This window comes from Sebastes fasciatus, chromosome 13 (assembly GCF_043250625.1).
Source record: "Sebastes fasciatus isolate fSebFas1 chromosome 13, fSebFas1.pri, whole genome shotgun sequence".
NCBI classification, from domain to species: domain Eukaryota; kingdom Metazoa; phylum Chordata; class Actinopteri; order Perciformes; family Sebastidae; genus Sebastes; species Sebastes fasciatus.
In genome coordinates, this window is record NC_133807.1 from 22,975,371 (window position 1) to 22,992,076 (window position 16,706).

The window sequence follows — 16,706 nt, forward strand, 5'->3', positions numbered from 1 at the left end:
TGTTTTGCTGTTGATGACAGTGCATATTTATGTTAATTCCACATGGGAAATATATAATCCTCCCCTCTAGGTGACCTCTCACCCTCATACATCACAGTAGCAACATATTCATGTTTGTCTACTCATAAAAAAACAATGTCCTCACTCACAGATATACACTTTATTGAATTTTATATGAATCTGTAGTTATTCAATTATAATGAAATTGTTATCTTTATTAGCATTTGCTTGTTAAAAACATATTTCTGTGAGTGGCATTTGGATTAAATTCAGTGTGTGTGTGTATATATTTAAAGGCTTTAGAGGTGAGCAATGCCAGTCTTTTGTTCACTCTGTTCTTATCTCTGTCTATGATTTAGACTCGAGCAGCTAGAATTACATTTCTATGAGACTGACAACAGCATTTAGGATGTGTGAAACCAATGTTTTTTGCACTGATGGATGAAAATAGGGACTTTTCTGAAGGTTCAAAATCTGTCAAAGCGCTCTGTCCTCCAAAAGGAGAACACCCTGCTTTAAGACCATGTCTAGACAAACTTATCTCTGAGTTTTAAGGCTGGGGAAACGCTCAGATTAGGATATGATCCCCCTCCAACATGCAGGATTATTCAGTTTACTGTTTATACTGTCAGAGGTGTGGCTTAAAGATTTTGTTGTACCACAAGATCTGACGTTGGTCATAGAGTCTTTTATTTAAATCGGTAATATTTTTTACGAGAGGATGTATGGATATTCAAATGAGGTCTGTAACAGAAATGTGTGCTCCATTATGAAAATGAATCTGCTGTAACTTACTTTTGTGCTTTTTTTTGATGGCCTTAATTTGTTTAATTAAGTTTAGACTGCAGTTTAGGTTCTTATTCAAACCAGTGGACAACCTCCGGGTCTGAAGAGTGAAGACAGTGCAGAAGTACATTAAACTTGCATTCTTTCTAACAGCCAGCAGGGGGCGACTCCTCTGGTTGCAAAAACATGTCAGATTGTATAGAAGTCTATGAGAAAATGAGCCTACTTCTCACTTGATTTATTGCCTCAGTAAACATTGTAAACATGAGTTTATGGTCTCAATCACTAGTTTCAAGTCTTCTTCAATACAGCATGAAGTTCATTTAGAGTCAAATAGACCATAAAGCAGGGGATGCTTTAGGGCGTGGCTACCTTGGGATTGACAGGTCGCTACCACGGTCTGGGAGTTGTCCGTGTTTTTGTCTCACAACTTTAACCCTTTCACAGTGTGTTTTCAGTTCATGAAAGTTAATTTTGACCTTTTTGGTCGCCTAAAAATGTCTTATTCAGCATTTGTTTGTGCTTAGCTCCGCCCTCTCGTGTCACTTCTGGTTGCAAAACACCAAGATGGTTACAGCCAAAATACCGAACTCGAGGTTTCAAAACGGCAGTCCACAAACCAATGGGTGACGTCACGCCGACTATGTCCACTTCTTCTATACAGTCTATGATTCAAACAGGTAAAAGTCTTATTTAGATTAAAAACTTTTGAGAGACACTTGGCTAAGAAGGCAGCATGATATCAATAAATCAATACTTTATACAGTCTATCTGTGTAAAAACAATGCTTTTTTAGGGCAGACGATTCATTTAGTGGACCAAAACTCAAGTCTGCCGTTTGGCACGATACGAAAACACGTTTATTACAGCTGAAAGGTTACCGAAGCTTCAAGTAACTGCCAGCATGAAAGCAAAGTTCTTTATTTTACTAAATTAAAGCAAGATAGTCACCTGGAAACATCCAAACATAGACAAGTTTCAGGATGTGTGATGAAATCAGGTTGCAGGGTTTTTCCAATTCCGCAAATCTTTCAATTGTCCATTGTCCGTTGTATGTTATTCAGGCTGGTATATTCGGGGAACATGCCACCTACTCTAATAATATGGCATTCTGTCGAGTTATTTTAGGACGTTCCTGACTCATCAGTGACCAGCAGAAAAATCGGTTGTGATGCTGATATTAGATAAACTGGTTCCCGAATGTGACTTGAAGACATATTTCATCCTTAGAGCTCATTTCCATTGTCTCCCCCGCTGCGCCGCAGGAAGTGATGCTAGAGGCAGGAAGTGGAGCTGTGAAAGGTAAAGAGTTTGCTCTATGAAGTGACGGGCAGCAGGAAGGAAGCGTGCAGCGCTGCTACTGGAACTGCTGTTTATTTTCCCTCTCTGTCTCTCAGAAGAGGACAAGAAAAGGTGGAGGTGGAGGTGGTGGGGGGGCTACTACAGCGATGCCCTTTGATGAATGTGTGCCAAACATTTATAGTAACAGCAAACATTAATAGAAACAGTGGAATACTCTGGATGTGATTCACTTGTTGTTGTCTGGAGTTTTGAGGTACAGATTTATCGAGACAGACTGGAGACTTCGGGGAATTGAATCAGCGGTCATTTGTGCAAACGGTGACACCTGAACATCCACTGCTCTCCTCGTTAGACTCTGGGTATTTCCTTCTCTTTGTTCCTTTATCTCAAACACTCCAACATGGCTGCTCTAATCAGCTCTTGCCATGTTAAAGAAAACTGCATGAAGCGGAGGCTCAGCGTTTCATGTTTGAGGATGAGATAGTGTATCAGCTTGTACATGAAGATAGCACTTTAACTGCCCTGGAGCAGTTTTGACAATAGGCTTACGTACATGAAAACCAGTAAAAGGAGGTGTTGATACAAATGTCTGTATCAGTGGTGACAGTGGAAACAGGGCTAAAATTAAGGTTGAGAAAGTTCTTTAGCATGTCCAGCCAGGCTGGTGGTGGTCCTTGGCTTGTGTGTGTCTGCGTTCTTCTTGGCCTCAATGAGTCATTCTCTCCAGTATCCTACCCAGCCGAACGTCCTCTCCAATAGCCAAGAGCTCCGACTTAAACCTGTCTCTGCTACCGTACGGCAGCCATGTCCACAGGCTCATAGTTGTATTCTGTCTGCGGTCTGCAGGAGAATGAGCGAGGCAGCTGCAAGAGAGAAGGGGGATTAAAATGAAATGTAGTGTGGGACGAGGCGGGGAGAGAAGAGGGGTCAGCAGGTCAGCAGAGGAACAGAGATGACACACAAGACAAAGAGTAGAGGCGACGGGTTAGACTGGCCTTTTACTGAATATCAAAAACTGGACTACATGTCATCTTTAGACAATATGATGGAGGTTCCCTCTTGACCATAGTTACAAAAAAACGACAAAAATCAGTTGTGAGTTTTTATCGTCTTTCATTTCTTGAGCAGATCAGAAGTCAGTGACTTTGCTTGTTTTCAGCCTGTTTACTTCAAATCATGTATACTTACATCACAGCTTATCATTTCTAGTGACCTCTATTGGTTTTACAGCTGCAACCAACGATTGTTTTCATTGTTGATTAATCTGTCGATTATTTTCTCGATTAATTGATTAGTTGTTTGGTCTATAAAATGTCAGAAAATGGTAAAAAAATGTCGATCAGTGATTCCTAAAGCCCAAGATGACGTCCTCAAATGTCTTGTTTTGTCCGCAACTCAAAGATATTTAGTTTACTGTCATAGAGGAGTAAAGAAACCAGAAAATATTCACATTTAAGAAGCTGGAATCAGAGGATTTTCACCCTTTTCTCTCTTAAAAAATTACTCAAACCGATTAATTGATTTTCAAAATAGTTGGTGATTAATTTAATAGTTGACAACTAATTTATTAATCGTTGCAGCTTTAATTGGTTTCTGCTTTAACCTTGAAGCCTGCTTGAGTTGTGTATGTTATTGCAGTTTCGTCACCCTTATATTAGTGCTGTGCAGTTCAGACTTTTTAAATTAAGCTGCACTGCATTAGCACTCAGTGGTAATGAATGCAGACTGTGATTGATTACACAACTCAAACAAGTTTCCAGAGTCTACTTATTCATTTTCATATCACAGGGAAATGAACGGAAACCAATGGCGACCTGAAATGGCAGGAAAAATACTTCCAAAATCTAAACTGTACAGCACACGTTAGAACACGGTCAGCTCAGATAAAAAAGTATTAGAGCTGGAACGATAGTAGTTGTCAACTATTAGATTAATCGGCAACTATTTTGATTATTGATTAATCGGTTTGAATAATTTTTTAAGGATTCCAGCTTCTTAAATGTGAATATTTTCTGGTTTCTTTACTCCTTTATGACAGTAACTGAATATCTCTGAGTTGTGGACAAAACAAGACATTTGAGGACGTCATCTTGGGCTTCATTTTTCACCATTTTTTTTACATTTTATAGACCAAACAACTAATCAAGAAAATAATCACCAGATGAATCGACAATGAAATAATCGTTAGTTGCAGCCCTGAAAATGATACATGATTTGCAGACACCTGGCATAAATGTTGTTTCCAACTTGCCAAAAATCAAAGTTTGGTGAAATAAAATGATCTTGTTGGAAACACCAAAATCGTATTGGTTCAAACAGGACAAGGGAGTAATGAGAATGGATGTAAAGGCAGTTCAAACTCAATTCTTCACTAATTTGTGTTGAAATCTAAACATTTCGATCAAGTTTCAACATGCCTGTGTTGCACATTGACAAAGCCTGCCTGTGCTGCCCGGTCAGCTGTTTCCTCCCCTCGTGCCAGTTGTCCGGCCAGACAAAGAGGACTCCTCCTGTCGCGGAGAAAGGGGGAATTTACGGCTCTAACCCTAACCCTAACCCCCCCCCCCCCCCCCCCCCCCCCCCCCCAACCTTCCCACAACCCCCTTCAAAGGAGTGCCACAGGAGCCTCTGTGTCAACAGGCAGCGTGTGAGACGTACAGCAGAATCACTCACATATATCTAAATATCCAAACCTCTCCCTCACTCATTGTCCACGTCTCAATCACACGACCATGTTCAGTATGTGTTCATACATGCTTAGCAATAAGCAGCTGGAAATTACTTGTTAAGCTTGAGCATATGTGAGCTCATAGTCCACATTTCTCTGGCTCCTGACTCTGACTGAGGGCTCACCGGACACATTTCACACTATCAGACCCAGACAGCGATAATCTTCTTATTACATCTGAGACATGGCCAGGAAGAAGGTTTCTCTTTACATTAGGGCGTTCAAAGTTAACGCGTTAATGGAAATGATTTTTCTCCACAGATTTCTTTAACGCATCTTGTGATTTTTAGGTTATACCAGATTCTTATACTGGTATCATATGAAACTAGAAAACCTAAGGAATCGATTGGTACCAACCATGTCATACTAGTTCATCGGTAAGGAGGCTAAATAACGCTCCAAACTAACGCTACATTTTGGTGAGGAAAAACTGTCATGGTCATTTTCAAAGGGGTCCCTTGACCTCTGACCTCAAGATATGTGATTGAAAATGGGTTCTATGGGTACCCACGAGTCTCCCCTTTACAGACATGCCCACTTTATGATAATCACATGCAGTTTGGGGCAAGTCATAGTCAAGTCAGCACACTGACACTCTGACAGCTGTTGTTGCCTGTTGGGCTGCAGTTTGCCATGTTATGATTTGAGCATATTATTTTATGTTAAATGCAGTACCTGTGAGGGTTTCTGGACAATATTTATCAATGTTTTGTGTTGATAATTGATTTACAATAATAAATATATACATACATTTGCATAAAGCAGCATATTTGTCCACTTCCATGTTGATTAGAGTATTAAATACTTCAACTACTTGACAAATCTCCAGTTAAGGTACATTTAGAACAGATAAAAAATGTGCGCTTAATTTGTGATTAATCGGGATCAAATATTTTAATCAATTGACAACCCTACTTTATTTTTAATCAGCTGAGAGAGAGGACTTGCACATTGTGTCCTTTTGGCTCTCAGCAGTAGGAAAACCATCCAAGCACCTTCATTAAATGCAACTGTATCAAGAGAGAGGGATAGTGTGACCGGTGTTACACGCTCCGGAGAGGCTTAAAGTAAATGATGTTGAAAAGATCTGGCAACTCCACTCCTCAGACTGAAAGTATGTGTGTGCAGAGGGGGTTGACAGACAGTCACTGAAAGGACAGACTCAATAACTTGAGGGAAGCGGAGTGAAACAGAGGAGATATGAAAGAATGAAGTGTAGAGGGGGGGTCAAGTTGGAATAAATGGAGTGACCAAAATTAATAGTAGCATACCAGCGCACACGCTCTGTGAACTGGCCTAGTATAGTATAGAGGATGGCAGGGGATGCCCACACACCACTCCCTCCCTCGCCTCCACAGCCTCAGCAGCAGAGTGGGAAGGCAGGACCACTCGAGGGGGCGCGGTCAAGCGAGTGAATAGGATGATGGTTGTTTATGGGTTTGTCCTACAAGGCACCGGTGATTACGTAATGACCGAGGGGACTCTCGGGGTGCTCCCTGCTCGTCTCCAGCCGGCCCTGGAGGGAAAGAGATCAGGGCGTGTCGCCTCACATCCCCGTTAGATCGGCGCTTACTCAGTCAATCACGGGGACGTACCCGGCGACGCCTGAGGCTGTGTGTCAGTGACTAAGGCTGACCCAGAGACGCAGGACGAGGAGGAGAGAGACATGAAGTGCAGTATGTCCAGTGCTTGAAGTGGAAATAAAACAAGTGCCAGTACTCTCTTATTGACATGTTGTATCGGCCAGTATCAGCAATCTCTTGCGACTTATTTCTAATTATTCATTTCCTTAAGCATCTTATGCTCATAATCAACCGTGTTTTATTGCTGTTGTACTTGGGCTATGCATCTTCTATAGTAGACCCGTAATACTCCATTATAGGGTTAAAGCTGAAGTAGACGAGATTGGAGCAAATATGATTAAAAAAAGTTATTTTATAAAACGGTCGCTATATTGTGACAGTAGTACATTAAACAGGTAACCTGAAAAAAATCATGTGTCTCTGTGTCCTCCGGTGCTCCTAACGGCATCTGCAAGATTTCACAGAAAACAAGCAGTAATCTGAGGTCTGCTGTCCATCTGCTGTCTATGAGAGCCGGCTGTCAATCACTCGCGAACCCGACCAAACGGTCAAACTAGGCCGCGCTGATCAAATATGAATCAATATTATTTTACGTTAATGCCTATTTCTCGCCTCAAATGTTCTCAGAATCATCTTGTAGTGTACTGTTAGGCTGTAAAATGAGAAAGTTTGTTACGCGGCCGCCGCCATTGTGAAACCTGTTGAAGGAACGCCAAGTTCCAGTCACATGACCGGAGCACAGCCAATAGGAACGCTCTCTCTCTGAAATGACCTGTGATTGGTCAAAGTCTCCCGTCACGAGCTAGATTTTCTAAAGCCTGAAAACAGAGCCATGAGGAGGTGCAGAAGTCTAGTTTTCTCTCAGAACACTTGAATTACAATATGCTGAAAGGTTATTATGGAATTTTTGCCCAATGATGCCAAAAATATACTGCCTACTGCCACTTTAAGGTGGAGTGTTTGGTCTTTCCTGTGTTATTTGTAGCCTATAGTAGGGTAGCATTCAGGTTTTAGGAATAGTCTCCCAGTCAAGAGTCCTAATAAAAGATACTAGGAGATATTGGGTTTGGGGGTCCTCCCCGGCTCCCCCAAGAAAGTTTGAAGGTTTTTGACTTAAAACTATGCAATTTTACATCATTCAGGACCATTATTGTTACTAGTTAAATGATTATTTTATTCTTTACACATATCATAGCTTTCGTCTGAACATGTAATTCTTTTGGAAATGTTTGCCCTAAAAGACTAGATTTAGAAAACTTTTAAATAATGTTTCATTAATTATATTTGTTCACAAATACAAAAAGTTATGACAAACAGTTCACTATTTATTTAAAAAAAAGGATATGATGTTCATATGGCTTATGAGATGCACAAAAACACTGGCGATTGAATTGCCATTATGTATCTCCCAGAAAACCTGACATGGAGAGGGCAGAAAGCAGCTTGTGAGAAGTGCCGGTGCACAAGAAAAAGTCACGGTTCCCCAAAGAGTAAAATGTAGAAGTGCCCACTTTGAGCACTGAGTATGTCAGATAAAAGCCACTTGGTTTTGGCTAGATGTGGATAGAATTACAGCTCTATTCCCTGCGTTTCAAAAATCAGCATTTTGAAATACGCTTACCCACCTGCTCAGATATGACACACGACACCTCAGACACACAAATCTTCCTCCGTCCTCTCCGCACCTCTCAGTCTCAGCAGCAGAACATCAATAATAGAAAGCCCGTTTTGCTCGCCTGACAGGCAAATTGATGCATGTAGCATGAGCGTGTATCTGCATGCAATCTGGGATAAGATGTGGACAAAACCTCAACACAGGAGGGGTTCACTAACATCGGATCATTCTTCCCACAGAAGAGATTTATAACGTAATAGAAAACATATGTAAGAGGCTGCAGAGATGCATCCAGATTCGAGGTCAGAGAAGAGATGGAAAGAGTCCAGCTGTGACAGCCCTCACGCTCCTTGACCCCCCTCGCCTAAAAAGCACGCCCAAGGACCCCCACTGTCTGCCTCGCCATCGACCATCTGCCCTGCTCCCTCACCTTAAGACCAGGACACTGCTGTAAGCCTCTCTGGGCTCTCACTCTGCCACGCTGGATTTCAGATCAGAAACTACTTTAACTGCACTATATGAGTAACCTGGAGGAGAAGGGGATTTGGGTCACATACGGTAATTATCCGTCTCCAATGGGAGATGAGTGAAGGTCATGACTAGGACTTTGGGAGAGTGTCCTGTGTAAGCCTCTGGCTGGGGTATTGTGTGTCTCAGAGCGGGCCAGAGGCAGAGGTTCATGTTGAGATGGAGGCTGAGTTGGCAGCTGCAGCTCTTGGCGTGGGAAGTCTCCCGTAAGCTGCTTTTTTCCCCCTATGACTCCAGTCTGTTTCCCCCATAGGCAGGCAGGCGTTTGAAGTGGCTCTCTGATACTTGCACCCCTCGGAGTAATAGTAGCCACATGGGCCTCCAGCTTTGAGCCATCACAGCGGCTGAGAGCCAGCGCCACATTTTTTTTTTTTAATCTTCTTTCACTGTTTTTCCTTCATCTGGACTAATGTTTACACCTCCCACACATAATGACTGCTACCGTAAGAGGGTATATACAGCCGTGTGAAGTAGTGTCACTTCTTGGCAGCGGTGTGAAGTTCCTGTTCTATACATGAGTAAGCTTCCCCCTGACTGTACTGTATTGATTCACATCTGCAGCCAAGGAGGCTAAAAATACAAGCTTTCCGAGAATGTAAGTCTATTCTGTCTGGGCGTGGAAGGAATATATGACATCTCTCAATGAGTTACACTTTCATTACTCTTTGTTTAGCTCTGTTGTATCCATGTGTTTATCATGACTCACACTCTCAGTTAAGCCTTTTGTTAGCAGTAACACTGATTTATGATTAGGCTGTGAGATTTTTATACATAAGCCTGTGGTTTACTACTTTTACATCACATCAGGATTATGAGGTGTCACTATAAGGTGATTAGAACTGTCAGTTAATCAATTAGTCAATCTATTTTTATTATCAATTCATCATTTAAAGGGCCAGTGTGTAACATTTTGGGGGATCTATTAGCAGAAATGGAATATAATATTCATTACTATGTTTTCATTAGTGTATAATCATCTGAAACTAAGAATCTAACTAAGTGTTTTCGTTAGCTTAGAATGAGTCCTTCATATCTACATAGGGAGCGAGTCCTCTTCACGGAGTCCGCCATGTTTCTACAGTAGCCCAGAACGGACAAACGAAACGCTGGCTATAGAGAGACACTTTCACATTTTTACATTACCTGAAGGCCACCGTAGTCTCCGACACGCCGCAGAGTGCAAAACCATCGTACTGCCAGCCTCCACGTCTGACTTCCGTTGCTCCTCCTAAAGTACTTTCATTATGGTAAGGATGGCCTCTGAGCAAAGCGAACGGCGTTACAACGTTTTTTGCACTCGGCGGTTGGAGTGATTAGAGGGGTACTCACCTGGTTGCAATCTGCTACCACACCAGTATGCCGCCAAATCCTACACACCGTACCTTTAAGTAATGTCAGAAATTCACTGGTTGTTTCTCCTCAAATGTGAATATTTGTTCCTCTATGAAAGTAAAGTGAAGATTTTTGGCTTTATAGACCAAATGATTAATCAATTAATTGAGGAAGTAATCTGCAGATGAATCGATAATGAAAATAACCCTTTTTTTATAAAAAAAAAATACAACTTGGTCATTTGAGATTCTTTCTTCAATCTTTAAATGTACCTAAATACATTTATTCAAGTACTTTACGCAAGTACAACTTTGAGGTACTTTATTTAAGTAATACTTCTACTTCACTACTCCATTACATTTATTTCACACCTGGAGTTAATTTTCAGATTAAACAAAACTGTAATGAGCAAAATAATACTGATAATACTTTTGAATGCATAACTTCTGCTTGGTATTATCACACTGCAGTAATGGTAGTTTAACAGCTCATCAGATAACTTGATTCATTTGTTCTACATACTTGAATATATTGTTAATAACTATGCCAACAGGCTATATTTATTTCCAGAATGTGCATACATTTATTGAAACTCTTTTCTTAAACTTACTTCTGTACTACTTGCTGTCTCGTTGGCATCAGTCACCCCTCCCTCCCTCCCTCCTCCAGTCCTGCACACACACAAGTTGTGTTGGGGCAGCCAGAGGGAGCCCGCACGCTGCGGGTTTTCAGGGCGGAGCACAGATTTACCCAACAAACCCTCCTCTAATTTATCTCCCTTCAATTCCCACAGTGTCAAGTTAACAATAATACACATGTAGTACTTCCGGTGAAGATATCCACCATAAAAGCTTTTAGACTTAATCCTAAATTCTATTAGGCATTGGTGCTAGAAATAATACTTTTTATTTTATACACTTGACTTGTTGTAATTTTGAGCAATCTCTGGAACAAGAATTTCCTTCGGGATTAATAAAGTTCTATCTTATCTTATCTTATCTTATTTTTTCTAAATTGTACAGTTAAGTTAAAAAGTTAAAAAAGTACAGTTCAAATACAAAGAAAAAAGAAAAAGAAAAGAAAAAATAAGATAAGATAAGATGAGAAAGATAAGATAAGATAAGGTAAGATAAGACAATATAAGACAAAATAAGATAAGATAGGATAAAATAAGATAAAATAAGATTGAACTTTATTAATCCCAAAGGAAATTCTTGTGCCAGAGATTGCTCAAAATTACAAGTCAAGTGTATAAAATAAAAAGTACTATTTCTAGCACCAATGCCTAATAGAATAACAACAAATAACAAATAAATTACAACAAGTCAAGTGTATAAAATAAAAAAGTACTATTTCTAGCACGTTTAAAAGACACGTTTAAAAGACATGGAAAAGTATATTTTGCATAATAGGTGACCTTTAAGTTACTTTCCACCACTGCTGGTAATCACAAAACAAAAAAACGTTTTGTTGAAAATTTAGACACACTCCCTCTCACGCTCTTACTTTGAAGGCGGAGTCTCCTGACTTCCGGTGTTCCCGCCATGTGTTGACTTGTTGTTTCCAGCGAGGCAGCAGCAGAGCAGCACGGAGGGATTTAGTTACGTTCAACTGATGCGGTCTGGCGGAAGAAGAAGAAGAAGAAGAGGATGAGGAGGGGGTGAACAACGGGAACAGAGAGGGGTGTTTTTAGGAGGAAGGAAGGAAGCGTTGAATATATATATATATACATATATATAAGTTTATAAAAGAGTTTCATTGTTACTTAGCTTCTGTTGCCGCTTTGTGCAGCAACAAATCTGCCTCTCCTTGTTGCAGCTGAACAGTTTCTGCTTGTCCAATGAATGGAGTTGCTTTCTGCCTTGTTGGAATACCACCCTACTCTGAGAACCACGTAAGTAAGCTGCTTATTATCTATCAATATATATATCCATATATATATATGGATATATATGTTGATTCCTGGTGGTTACAGTGTGTTTGGACAGGCTGAAGTGGTGCTGCTGGTCAGAGAGCGTGATTTCCTAAGAGGATTAACACTAGTTTACACAGCCACTGTGTACACACACACTCAGAGACATACTGTACAGAAACCAAGTGTTTGATCAGTGTTTTTATGCAGGTTTTGTTCACTATTGTTGACCACAAATGGTGCGCAAAAGTGATCCACAGTCGCATTTAACTACCGGTGTTGCTCCACTCTTTTGTCCGCCGCTCATGCACCAGAAGGCGGGCAAGGCTGTCAGCAGAGTCGGGACGTCCCAAACAGGGATGGATGGCTTTTTTTTGTTTTTTCTGTTGATTTTGTAACTAATTATAAGGCAAATGAGTCAGTTAATGAGCTATATAAACTGGGAAAAAAAGTACTTTTTCCCATCTTACCAACCACTTCAGAAACCTCCACCTATAGCACTGTATTTGATGGCTTGTTTTTGTGAGTAAACACATTAAAAGTGATGGAAGTCCAGTGGATCTCCATATGTAAACTGGGGAAAAAAAGTCTGTCTTACCTCATGACTTCACTGTGACACATCAGAGCTTCAATACACATTCCTGAAGTCACACCAGGAGGAATTTAATACATACATGTCTCTTTAACACAATATGACAACACAAAAACTTGACTTGTGAAGATTATAAGCAGCTGTTTTCATCTTTATAAGTTATAAATGCTTCAAACCATTGTTGTATGACACAGTTATGAAGGAGTTTCTTTCTACTTGTGGTGGTCTTGTGATGCTCGTTGACTTAAAGGTCATACTTTTCCCATCTTATCAACCACTTAAAGAAACCTCCACCTATTAAATTATATGTGATGGCTTGTTTGTGTGAGTAAAAACACATTAAAAGTGATGGAAGTCCAGTGGATCTCCAATATATAAACTGGAAAAAAAAGTTCAGAAACTTGTGTTTGGTGGATTATTTCTCTGTTGTTACAATGATAATTGGCATTGTATTTTACATCATTGGAAAGCCTGTTTATTTACCTTCACTATGATGTCCAACTTGTAAGGATCATGCATTTGTGGGATGGATCTTTCACCCGCTACTGAGGCTCCTGACGGTGTATTAAATGAATAAAGTGTAAAATAGCCAACATGTCTTGTTTGTTCCTTGTTACTGATAGAGAGTTCAATCATCCAATCCACCAAACAACTCAAAACAAGAGTCAGTACCAACAGGAGAATACACTGTTTACCATTGGCAGAGCATTTTGTCGAATTTTTCTTGGGCGCTATCCACATAATCAGCTGTGCTGCTCATCCCACAAATGCATGATCCTTACAAGTTGGACATCATTGTGAAGGTAAATAAACAGGCTTTCCAACCATGTAAAATACAATGACAATTAGCATTGTAACAACAGAGAAATAATCCATCAAACACAAGTTACCAAACTTTTTTTCCCCAGTTTATATATTGGAGATCCACTGGACTTCCATCACTTTTAATGTGTTTACTCACACACAAACAAGCCATCAAATATAGTGCTATATAGGTGGAGGTTCCTTAAGTGGTTGATATGATGGGAAAAGTATGAACTTTAAGTCAACGAGCATCACAAGACTTCACAAGTAGAAAGAAACTCCTTCATAACTGTGTCGTACAACAATAGTTTGAAGCATTTATAGCTTTATATAGATGAAAACAGCTGCTTATATTCTGCACAAAAAAAGATAGATATTAGTTAGTGTTGTCATATTGTGTTAAAGAGACATGCATGTATTAAATTCCTCCTGGTCTGACTTCAGGAATGTGTATTGAAGCTCTGATGTGTCACAGTGAAGTCATGAGGTAAGATATGTCACTCTGGGGCGGTGGTCTGCTTGTCGAAGGAGTAGGCATATGGTTTGCTATCCTGGCATGTGTGTGTGTGTGTGTGTGTGTGTGTGTGTGTGTGTGTGTGTGTGTGTGTGTGTGTGTGTGTATATATATCTGCTTTGATTTAACCCCCGAGGCTCCGTGTGTGTGATGTGGTTGTGTCGGGGAGTTGCTTAGATATTTCTTGTGTCCTCTGCTGTATGAATCTGGTGTAGAGGTCTCTCATCGTTCTTACCTTATCATCCTCTCTCTACTACTCTACTCTCTGTGTGTGCGCAGTCTTAGAAATTTGTGGGAGTTTTTTTGCTGACGAGTTTCCCCAATTTTCCACCTACCTTTTACTCCCTTTTCATCTGTTGTGGTTGAGTTTATCCCCTCCAGCAAAGAATAACGCTTCCTCCTCTGTGGTCACACTTTAATTGAACCTCTCTGGTTGCTGTAAATGTTCCTCCGAACACGTTGAATTCACTTTTATCTTTTCAATTTGACGCTTGTTATGTTGTAGTAAAACACTTTGTAGTGCTGTGCCCACAAAGCTGTCGCCTTAATGAATAAGACGCCATTAAAACTACATTCAAAGTGTCTAATATCCTCCAGTAAACTGTTGTCTCTTTGTACATTTAAGCTCCTACGCTGACCTGAACTTGTCTAATCTCAGTCCCCGACCTGTTTCATATCTGACCTTTGACCCTGCATATCTCAGCCAACACCCTGCTCTCATTTAGCCGTGCCTCTCTCTTTCTTTCTCTGCATGTTATCTCACCAGAGGGAAGAGTTTATCTTCATGTGGGCTGTTTTATTGCACAGAAGACCAAATTGTCCTCTTGATGTGCAGCTGAATACCGCCCACAACACAGCGTGGCATGTGCCGAGATGAAGCAATAAAGACCAACAATGAGATGCTAAATTACACTGTTTAAATGTTTACTTTGCCAGGCCTTTTGTGTGTTGGTTCAGTATCTGAGCACGGAGAGAGGAAGGCTCGAGAGTGCGGAGCGTTTATGATGACGTCCGGTGGGACTAGTTCAATGTTGTAAGCAGGCCGGCTCTAATGTAGCAGTGCAGGGTTTGTGGGTGAAATCAATAGAGGCAGCGGACGGCAGGGCGGGGCAGAGGGCAGGACGAGCATGATGTCTAATGCTGCATTGTGCCACGTGATGCCGCCGGAGTGTATTGATGACGGGAAACATGAAAGCACTTTTGTGTAAATCTTGAGCAGAGCCGGTCGATGTTAAAGCAGTTTTTTTTGTCCACCAGTTTGCCTCTGATACACTGCAGACTAACGCAGCGTTATCCTGCCGCCTCCTGAGTGTGTCCAGACATGACTTGCTATCGATGACAAGAGTATTTTATTTTATGCTGATCCGTGACCTTTGCTCTTTGAGGTACGGCTAATAGCTTCCTGTCAAATCTTCAGACAGAGGCTTTCTTTGGCTGATCCACAGACCGTCTTTTTCGGATGATCACAGGACCTCAGAAAGGTTGCAAACCTCAGACCACAGCGGCCCCATCCAGTCAGCAGGTCCAGGATCAGCTCCTGGTCACCGTTAGGCAACGTTAACTGAAAGCAGCTGTATGATGCTGCCGAGGAAAGCATTTCTGTGATCATTAGCAGATGGTTTCAGCTCGTAGTAGGCACATAGCACAGACAATACTGCAATGCAATGTGGGGAATTTATGGGATTCTCCGTACAGTGTGTCCCAGTTCAATGCAGTACACATACTGGTGGTTTCTAACCTGGGGGTCAGCACCTTGGGGTTCGCAAGATGAAAACGGACAGAATACATGTTTCTGCAACACAATATTCTGCTTTAACTTTACTCTACTGAATTCAACCCAAAAAAATGATGCAAGAAAACAATCTGAGAAGGAAAGTCTCTTGAGGTTAAACGATGACATCACCACATATGCAACCTGGGATGACGTTGCTTCATTTTGAGGGCTCACAAGCCAAAAACTGTAGTGTATTGATAATATAAATACACTAGGGCTGTCAAAGTTAACGCGACAATAATTTGTTTTAACGCTACTAATTTCTTTAACGCATTAACGCAACTATCTATCTATTGGTGCCAACTATGTCATACTAGCTTGCTGGAAAGGAGGCTAAATAAATAACGCTCCAAACTTACGCTAAATTTTGGTGAGGAAAAACTGCCATGGCCATTTTCAAAGGGGTCCCTTGACCTCTGACCCCAAGATATGGGATGAAAATGGACAGACATGCCCACTTTATGATGATCAAATGCAGTTTGGGGCAAGTCATAGTCAAGTCAGCACACTGACACACTGACAGCTGTTGTTGCCTGTTGGGCTGCAGTTTGACATGTTATGATTTGAGCATATGTTTTATGCTAAATGCAGTACCTGTGAGGGTTTCTGGACAATATTTGTAATTGTTTGTGTTGTTAATTGATTAACAATAATAAATATATTCATACATTTGCATAAAACAAGCATATTTGTCCACTCGCATGTTGATAAGAGTATTAAATACTTGACAAATCTCCCTTTAAGGTACATTTTAACAGATTCAAAATATGTGATTAATTTACGATTAATCGTGATTAACTATTGACAATCATGTGATTAATCGTGATTAAATATTTTAATCGATTGACAGTCCTACTAATAATATCAATACACATAAACATTGTACATTCCCTCATAGTTCACCATATATAGCGATTTGATTCTCATTTATTGTATAAGACATCACTATAACGTACCCTTTTGTACAAACAGAAAGTGATGCAGAAGTCTTGTGACAGCACAAGTTACTCATGCTGCAGCTATGGAACACTTTTGCCAAATTTTGAGTCCTGGGAAGTTCACATAAAGCCGGCTTGTTGTGCATTGCATTGTGGGACGGGGTTGTCCACTACCCTGAAGAGTCAAACAGTCTTAGTTTTTCATTCCTCCAGGCTGAACGTGCGACATTCCCAAAACATGACAGGTATTTGGACCACTTTTAACTGCGTCAGTGCCGTGGGTGGAGCTCATAGTGGA

General features: G+C 40.7%; 1 protein-coding gene across 2 annotated transcripts in view; it reads left to right on the plus strand.

The window, feature by feature from the left end:
• arhgap23a (Rho GTPase activating protein 23a) overlaps positions 1-16,706 on the plus strand; it is an 82,402-nt gene that overhangs the window by 7,817 nt on the left and 57,879 nt on the right. Inside the window, exon 1 of one of the 2 annotated variants that reach the window (XM_074656245.1) lies at positions 11,488-11,768. The exons of the other annotated variant lie outside the window; for it this stretch is intronic. Coding sequence (XP_074512346.1) covers positions 11,715-11,768 — 54 coding nt within the window. The 5' untranslated portion in view covers positions 11,488-11,714. Of the gene's footprint in view, positions 1-11,487; positions 11,769-16,706 lie in introns of those variants that run through there. 2 annotated transcript variants of the gene reach the window in all.